Below are 9,336 nucleotides of genomic sequence, written 5' to 3'. Positions count from 1 at the left end.
GGGTTCCGGGCGGGGCCGGCCTGCCCTTCGCATCCGCACTGGCAGGTGAGCCCCGCCGCCCGCGCCTCGCTGTGGCGGCCGCGTGGTCGGCTGTTGCCATGGGAACGTGGGAGCCCAGACGGCGCCTGCCCTGGTGGTGAGGGCGGGGAAGGCAGCTCTGAGCCCCTGAGCAGGGTGCTTGCTTGGAGGGGGACTCCCAGAACCAACTAGAGCAAATTGGGCTTCCCTTCTGCTCTTCTCGGTTTTTTTTGTTTTTTGTTTTGTATTGCTTAGGCGTTGGCGATTCATCAGAGAGACGTTGATGTGTTTACAAGATGTGAGTTGAATTCTTTCCACCTTCACCTTCAGAGGGCTACTTAAACCTCATGGTGGCAGGTGCAAATCACCACACCGAAGGGGCAGCATGAAGCCTGTGAAGAAAAAGAAAACTGAAGAGCCCGAATTGGAGCCTCTGTGCTGCTGCGAGTATATAGATCGGAATGGGGAAAAGAACCACGTGGCTGCTTGTTTGTGTGATTGCCAAGACCTCGATGAAGGGTGTGAGAGGTAAGAGCAGACAGTGTCGACCGACCCCACGGGTCCTTTTAGGAATTACCGGCGATTTTTAGTTTGGCCATCTGGAACGTTAGACTTTACTATAGATTCTCTTTCTAAGGATCTAAAATGGAATGCTGTCACTTGTCAAGTATGTGGATTTTATGAAGATGAATTCGTAGTACACAACTTCCCATCTTTTTCCTGCATGGCAACTGGTGTATTTGAACCCCTTGCCTTTCACCAACTTCTTACCCACTAGGCCACCAGAGCTCCGCTTACCAGGATGTTACTATTTTTTCATTAGTAGGCAATTGATTATGCATGCATGTGCACTCTGCAAGTAGCAGAAACCTTAAGTTTAAAATGACACATTAGCTCAGAAATGTTTGGTATTTTCAGTGGCCTCAGCCTTTGGAGACTAGGCTGTGTCTGGCTACCAAGAGCTTCTAGGATTTGAAAGATCATTTTCCTCCCACAGAAAGAGATCTTGCCTCTTGCTTTAGGGAAAAGGACGCTGGCTAGAAGACAGGTCCCTCCCCAGGATTCCTTTACTTAAATGTGGGCAGCAATACTATCTGGATTGATCCTGTTGTATTTGATGGTTTTACCACTGTCCATAGTGATAAAATCTCAATCCAGATGATTTTTAACCTCCGTGGAAAAATTAGGAAGCCAGTGTTAATAACCTGTCTTATTTTCTAAATAAGTTATGCATATACTTAATTATAATTTTAAAGTAATAATATGAGAGGCACAGGGATATTAGTGATTTCTTTCCCCCATAAATAGTTACTATGTGTCTGGTTAAAAAAGTCATTGCAACTGCTAATTGCCAGTTTACAAGTTGGTGTATTAATCTAGACATTAAAAGTAGTCCCTAGGGATTACTGTAGTCTAGTAATCAATGTTGACCCTTTAGAACCCTAAAACTTATTTGTGTAATTCTTCCCTGACAGTACCTGTAGAACATTTTTGCTTACAGGTGTATTCTAGAACATGCTCTGTAGAGTTTGTAGTTTAGAATCCATACTAATAAGGTGGAACATTTTATACCTTTGTACATGGAGGGATGATGCTGCTTCCATAATCGTCATCACTCAGAACCACAGCTCTCCCATTAACCTTGCAAACTCTTGCTCCCTCCAAGCCCTGGGGACCTGGACTTTTCCTGCAGTTTTCTCCTCTGCGTTCCATACTGGAAATAATGTCCCTGGCCACTCTTTTTGACTCAGTATTATCATATGATACTTACTGTATAATAGGAATTATTATCTATGTTGACTCCTGCTTGAGGACTATTTCTAACCCTACTTTTTTAGTTGCCTAAATTCAAAGTTTTTATTCTTTAATATGTACCTTTTTTTTTTCTTGACTAAATAAGACTGGTGTAGAAAAGATAGCCAGTTCTACTCTGCTCTCCAACCTCAGTCAAATGATTCATGACTCTGACCTCCACTCTTCCTCATTTGCAGACCTTTGTGCCTGCCAGACTAGCTTAATCCCCTGGCTCAAGGCAGAGTTTGTACCACACACACATTTCTCTTCACTGGAATGCCTTTGCCTTTCCTCACCATCTGGGCAAATGCTGGCCAGCCTTCAAGGTCAAGCACGGATGCACTTTCTCCACAAAGACCCTTTTTACCTGACTCAAATCTGAAGGTTCACTCTCCTCGGCACACTACTTATTACTTTTGAACATAATAGTTGATGGGGTTTTTATTGCTGCTTTGTCACTTACCTAATATTTCTGAAATTCTCATGCAGTTTTTCCTACTAGATTTTAAAAGGTTTTGAGATTGTTATGACTGTATGCCCACCTAGGTTTAAATAGAATCACATAATATATATGACTCTTGGTGGTTGCTGTGTACCATAATGTCGGAACTGACCCATAACTGACCCTCTGGTGGGTTTTAAGAGGCAGATACTCTTCTCTCTTTGCATGGGAAGAAGTTTCCCATCCTCCTGTGGAGCAGCTGGTGGCCTTGAACCTTGTGCCTTTGGGATTGCAGTGGAGCTTCTTGCCCCTCGGCCACCAGAGCTCTCTCTTGTGTACTTGTTGGGGAAATAATCTTGACTGTTAACATTTCTCAATATTCAGGTTACTATTTTTATTTTTTTAAATGATGAACAAAGCAGATAACATTTGTATTTATTATAAAGGATGTAGAATTCTTGAGCTTTGGATCCTTTTATCATTTATTCTGTCACTGGGGATACATGCAGTGTTTTTTAATTTTATAAATCCATATGAAGTTCCTCCCCCCCCATATTATTTTGAAGTTCCTTCTTTTTGTACTCTTTCTGAATAGATGGATTACATGTAAATCTGTGCGACCAGAGACTTGTGAACGAATCATGGATACGATTTCTGATCGCCTTCGAATTCCTTGGCTCAGAGGAGCCAAAAGAGTTAACATTAGTATCATCCCCCCACTCATTCTGCTGCCCATCTTCCTCCACGTGGCTTCCTGGCATTTCCTGCTGGGGGTAGTGGTTTTGACCTCCCTCCCTGTGCTGGCACTGTGGTACTACTACCTCACTCACCGAAGAAAAGAACAGACTCTGTTTTTCCTGAGCCTTGGACTGTTCTCACTGGGCTACATGTACTACGTGTTCCTTCAGGAAGTGGTCCCCAAAGGACGCGTGGGGCCCACTCAACTGGCAGTTCTTACCTGCGGGTTATTTCTGATACTCTTAGCCTTGTACCGAGCCAAGAAGAATCCAGGCTACCTCAGAAATCCGGCCAACAACAGTGACAGTTCTCTAAGCAACAGCCAGATCGAACATCAGAACAGGAAAGGGCATGACAAGACCAAAGGGTTCTCTGGAGCAGATCTGTCAGGAAGTCTCAACAATCGAACCATGAAGGATGATCTCAAGGGCTCTTCCAAGATGGTAGCAGGCAGCCCCACCAAGGTGAAGGAGGACTGGTGTGCCAAGTGCCAGCTGGTGCGGCCAGCCCGGGCGTGGCATTGCCGCCTATGTGGTGTCTGTGTGAGGAGAATGGATCATCACTGTGTCTGGTATGTTGTAAAATTTGAAGGTTTTGAAAATTTAAATTCACATAAAACCCCCTAGGTGTATTTGAGCTTCCTTTTTTTGTCCTCCTAAATTTCTCTCCTTCCTGGTTTTACACCTTGTAGATATTTGTGGGCTGTAATGATGTTCCCACTTAGTCATCGGTTTTTCAAGTTTCACAAATTTAGCTTCCTCAGGCTTTTCCTGAAGGGAAAGAACCAAAATTTACCCCCCTTGCTGTTCTCTTTTGACTTGTCTCTCATTTATCTGTGCCATTCTAGTATAGAAGTATCTGCAGGTGAATAAAAAACATGTGTAATAAGGGTGTGTGCATATACATTTGTGTGTGTGTGTGTGTGTGTATAAAAATGATTTTTTAAAAAAATTGTCAGTATCAGTGTAGTTTTATTTCCTCATGTTTTTTAATACAGAGATTAAGAAGGTATTGCCTGCTTCTACTACTACTTCTACTGTTTTGTCTGCTTACCAAACAATGCTAATTGATAATTTTCACTCAGCATTGAATTGAACTGAGGATCTATAGGATAACCCCTGTGTGAGTATTTGCCAAGAGCTGTCCTCCTTTTATACCTCTTGATCAGTCACAGATGTAGATGTGTAAAGTCTGTAAGGTTTAATGTACAACTTTAAAATTAATGTTGCCTCTTTACTTTAAACAAAAGAAGCTAAGATTGATATGATTGATTCAGTTGTAAATGCTATACGCAGCATGTTTGCAACTTTTTCCTTCTCAAGGCAGTTATGATAAATGAATTATGTTTTTTATGTCTAGGATTCTGGTCATGTTGCATTCTTTCCTCTCAGAGGGGATGCAAGAGAGGGAAAGATGTAAGAAAGGCCTGAGGGGGCTGGAGGGATAAGTAAGGGTCTTGTTAAAAGCTTTTTTCTTTAGGAGTAAGCTGATATTTTCAGTTATAAATTTTCCACTCATGTGTCCAGTGTCTAGTCCCATGGTGTATGCGTGTGTGTGTATGTATGTTGGCCCACTGATTATTATAGATACTGGTTTGCAGAGGGGCTGGTTGCCTTAAAGACAATCTTCCCTGCCCACTTGAGCATCCTGGGGTGCAGTTGGAAGAAAGGACTATCAGTGTATCCTGCCCCTCAAGTGGCCTTTGCATATAATGTCTTCAGCTGACAAATCTGCATTACCACGTTCTTTTCTACCTCATAGCTATCATCTTCCTAACTACTTAGGGTCTTTTTACTAAACTGTATTTGAACATCTATTTTCCTAGTCTGTAATATTTCTGATTGAGCATTTTTAAGTTTTTATAACTGACATTTATGCTCTTATTGTGGTAATTTACAATGTTAAATCACTTCCTAGTTGGTAGTAAATTTCACTTGTTAGCGAGAGTTTTTGTGTTTTTTTAAAAAAATCAGGATTCTGCGTTTTATTTGGTGTTGTCATTAAGTTAATAATTTTATTCTGCTTTGCAAAAAACAGAGCATACTACATCTCTGAACAGAAAAGTTTTAAAGTCCTAGAATTGAAAAAATAAGCTTATTTTATAATTAAAATTCACACTATTACTACTTAAAAGATTTCTTAAGCATTATATGAAGAATTTTAAAAAATGTATTTGCTTTTTGTTCCCCCCCTTATGCTGTTTTGAGGATAAATAGCTGTGTTGGAGAATCGAATCATCAAGCATTTATACTTGCCCTTTTGATCTTCTTGCTCACGTCTGTGTACGGGATAACACTCACACTGGACACCATTTGTAAAGATAGAAGTGTCTTCACAGCTCTCTTCTATTGTCCTGGAGTTTACAAAAATTACAGGTGAGAAGTAGATATCACAGTAGAAAAGTCCCTGGAAACAGGGATCAGTTGTCATTGAAAGGACTATCATTTGTTCTTAAGGAACCCTGATGTTAAAGTTTGTTTCATGTTGCATTGCTAACTAAGACATGGTTCAAATCCACCGTCTGCTTTTCAGGGAAATAGACAGTCATTCTCCTACAGAGATTTACTGCCTCAGAAACTCCATGGAGGGGTATGAAATTGACTCAACAGCAGAGAGGTTTTTTGCTGTGCTGGGGTTTTTTTTTGTTGGTTTTTCCCCCCTCTAGCTTAGCAATCCTCAACCCCAATCATAAGGCAAACAGTAAGAATTCTGGGTTTCCCTTGAAATTGGCCACCAGATTTTGCAGTGGATACGTGTGTGTATGTATGCTGAGGTCACAAGGATCCTTGGCCCTTAAAAAGTGAGGCACTCTACAATTAGGCCCAGACTTACACAGGGACTTCCAGAATGTGAAAGAGCGAGGGCTATGTGGGAATGGCCATATCTGACCTTTACCAACTTCATAAAGGGGAACTGTCCCTGTCAACAGCATCAGTAACAGAAAACCAATTCCCAAGAGGTCAGACATGTCCCTCACACCCTCTTACCACTCATCCCAATACTAATCTTCCTGCTTTACTGGCCCAAACTTTGATGTGACAGCTCACAGACCACACAGAACCATACTGAGGAAGTAAAAATGTTCTAATCCAGGTTGGAATAGTTAGAGTGGCTCCTGAAATGTGCTTACCTCGAGGCCAGTGTTCTAGAATTCTCAGACCTGCAAATTATGCCACAACACCCATCTCCTCCCAGTTGTTCAACAAACTTGGGCAAAGGCTCTTAGCTCTGATTGCAGTGATGTAGCAGTCACATGTTTCCACCCTGTGTAGGTCTCTGGTGTTCCTTCTCATGTCAGGTCTCCATTTCTCTGGTGTGGCTGTTGTGACTGTTGGTCCTGTAGGTCCCCTCTACTTGCTCTTTACCTGGTGAGGTTTTTCTTCCTTGCTGGTGGGGAAGGTCTCTAAAGTCTCCTACTGCTGGACTGTTTAATGGTGAGACTAGGTAATCCCCTTGTAGGCTGGTCAGACTAGTCAATTCCCTCTCGGACGGACAGGCTAATATGACCTATTTGCATATTCCCTCCCATCCTGCCCATGGTAAAGTCAAACTATGTCTGGGAAAGTCATATTGAAAGATAAACTCCACACAGAGACTAATGACCATTTGTATGCCCAAGGTGGCAACGATGAAACCGAAACATTGAGTGAGGGCTTGTGACCCCAAGGTATGTATGTGGTTTCTTCATTTCCTCACAAATATCAGGGAATTGCTCTCATTCTGTAATGCTTTTCCACTGCTTTTTAGCCTAATCGAAATTCAGTACTTCTGGCTCTTGAGAATAGCTCACAATCTGTAACCTTCCTAACCTCTATTGGATTTTTTTTTTCTGTTCTACTTAAATTTTTTTTTTTTTAAACATCACTCTTGATTACTGTAGTATCTAGGTCAAAATTTCCTTCAGCCAGCATTGTTAGTTGGGACACTTAAGTATTGCGAAGATTTCACGTATGGCAAAAGCTGAGAGTTTAACACTGTGGACTCCCTGCCTGTGGTGATTTCCTCTCCCCACCATTTTCCAGGTATGGGTGGCTGCTTCCCAGTACAAGCTGGGGCCACTCTGCCAACAGGGTGCCTGCCTTGTATTTGTCATTTTCAGACTGATCCCTGCTGCTTCAACATGGTGCCACGCTGCAGGCATTTGTTTTTACTTTGGCCACAAACACATCTTTGCCGTATCATCTAAAATCTAGAAATTTATAAGCCTTATAAGAATGGATTGCTTCCAGAATACATGGTTTGTTTATTTTTTAAAAATGTTTTGTGAAATTCTTTAGTGACACTGTGAAGGATAATGTCCTAAAGCAGAACCTGGGGTTTTGCAGATATTTTAGGAGCATCTGAAATGAAATGAGCAGCACAGTCCTGTTGTTGCTTCTTAGTCCCCTCTGTCTATACCGTTTACTTCACTTTGGGTATTCCTTGGTTCTTCATGGTATGGTTGGATTTATTTACTCATTTGAGATCCTTTTCCCTTTCAAAATTAAAATTCCAAACATATTTATTTCCAGATCTTTGTGATTGTTTGAATGAAAAATGGCACACTGATCTGCTTGATTTTAGGAAGCTGTGAGTTGAAACACTGTGGTACTCCTACTTTAAGCAGTTAATGGAGTTGCATGATGGAAATTGTCTTGTGTTTATCTGCAGGGGATGGCAAAGAATAAAGACGAATAATTTTAGCCCTGATCCTAGTCTTCCTCCCCTAGCTCAACTCCTTCAAGAAATTTTATAGTATTATTTCCTGGTAATTGTGTTGAAGACTACAAAATTAAGACTCCTCCCAAAACAGTCCTTGCTTTTGCAGAGAAGCGTAATAGGAAAAGCACCAATAATTACCATTAAAAAAATACTATATAACTTGGGAGAGGCTGGAGAGCATTATGCTGAGTGAACTTAGTCTCATAAGTACAAGTACTGCATAAGACCATTATTGTAAAAATAGAAGGATAACTAATAAAACATGTATGGGAACTCAATGGTGGGAGGGGTGAGTGGAGGTGTGAAGCTGGGTAGGGGTGAAATCACAGGGTTGCACAGTTTGGGGAGTGGAGGGAATGGGGAAGAAATGAAAAGGATACGGACAAAAAGGGTAATGATTGGCAGGGTCCAGTGGTGATTAATTTTATAAAACATGCATGAGAATGATTGTATGAAACAATATGAAGAATAGTGTGAAACAAAATGTTTAAGAACTTTGTAAGCAAACCAATAATAGTAATAAAAAAAGATGGGGGGGAACCCCCATGTTAACTGGCAGAAATCAAACTGGTTATAGCTGTCCGGCTGTGGGTGGTGACTTGTGGCTAGGAAGATGAGGGAGGACAGCAGGGGCCTTCAGAACAAGTACTGGGCGTAGAGAATGTTGGGATGGTGATGGCTTTCTGATGTGACAAAGAGGTGGTCCTGAATGGCCTTTTCCCTTCTCAGCTCAGCTCTGTCCTTCACCTGCGTGTGGTACTCTGTGATCATCACAGCGGGCATGGCCTACATCTTCCTAATCCAGCTGATCAACATCAGCTACAACGTGACCGAGAGGGAAGTCCAGCAGGCCCTTCGCCAGAAGACTGGGCGTCGGCGCCTCTGTGGGCTCATCGTGGACACAGGCCAGTACAGTCGGGGCTTCCTGCGGAACTGGCACCAGTTCTCCACGCTGGGCAGCCATGCAGCCCCCCACCCTGCTGAGGACATTGTCTGAAGTGCCTTCGATACTGCTCTGAAGGGTGATAGCTCTACCCTCTGACTCTCATTCATGCCACACTTCAGTGTCCACGCAGAATGTTCATTTTCACCCCTGGTTTCTTAAAGGCTTTCTAGGGCCATGCTCAGGTTAGAGACTGAATGGCGAAGAGATTAATGTTTCAGACTTTGTGACTTTTCTATCAAAGCAGTCCAAGTAGAGCCATTCTTTTCCAATCACTTGATTAACTCAGTCACCAGATGTCAAAAAGGATACGGATTGCAAACGCACAAACTGACAGAAGCAATTCCTATCCATTAGTATGGGAGAAAGAGCATTAGATTAGGCTAGCCCTCTAGTCCCTCTTTCAATTCTTAATAGCCATGTGACCCTTAGTTGAGTCACTTCCCTGAGTCTCAGGTTCATCTGTAAGTGGGGTACTGATGCCTTCCTCAGCTACCTCACAGCAGCTGCACGGGTCATAGAGGGGATGAGGTGTGTGAAAGCACTACATTCAAGCACCACAGGGGTGTAAATTATTAATTTTGAAGCCAGTATTAGCTAATCAGTCTTATAGATGTTCTAGGAGAAAAAAAATCTGTGTACCACCTTGCAGAGTTAGGAGAATAACTTCTTGAAGTATTAGATGTTGACTACTCAAGAG

At 42.2% G+C, this 9,336-nt stretch overlaps 1 protein-coding gene across 1 annotated transcript; it reads left to right on the top strand.

Annotated features, from left to right (window-relative positions):
* Positions 1 to 397: 397 nt before the first annotated feature.
* Positions 398 to 8,690, top strand: ZDHHC23 (zinc finger, DHHC-type containing 23). Its single transcript, XM_006884275.1, has 4 exons — positions 398 to 546; positions 2,850 to 3,563; positions 5,200 to 5,367; positions 8,423 to 8,690. The coding sequence occupies exons 1-4, from the start codon at positions 404 to 406 to the stop codon at positions 8,688 to 8,690; spliced, it is 1,293 nt and encodes a 430-aa protein (XP_006884337.1). The 5' UTR covers positions 398 to 403.
* Positions 8,691 to 9,336: the final 646 nt, after the last annotated feature.

Source organism: Elephantulus edwardii, unplaced genomic scaffold (assembly GCF_000299155.1).
Source record: "Elephantulus edwardii isolate Elephantulus edwardi_28Jun2011 unplaced genomic scaffold, EleEdw1.0 scaffold00032, whole genome shotgun sequence".
NCBI classification, from domain to species: domain Eukaryota; kingdom Metazoa; phylum Chordata; class Mammalia; order Macroscelidea; family Macroscelididae; genus Elephantulus; species Elephantulus edwardii.
Note: the sequence above shows the minus strand (reverse complement) of the source record. Positions and strands in the feature narration are given on the sequence as shown.

Coding starts and splice junctions, on each gene's coding strand:
- ZDHHC23 (XM_006884275.1), top strand. CDS start 404: ATGAAGCCTGTGAAGAAAAAGAAAACTGAAGAGCCCGAATTGGAGCCT. Junction 547..2,849: donor CTCGATGAAGGGTGTGAGAG/GTAAGAGCAGAC, acceptor CTTTCTGAATAG/ATGGATTACATGTAAATCTG. Junction 3,564..5,199: donor ATGGATCATCACTGTGTCTG/GTATGTTGTAAA, acceptor TGCTGTTTTGAG/GATAAATAGCTGTGTTGGAG.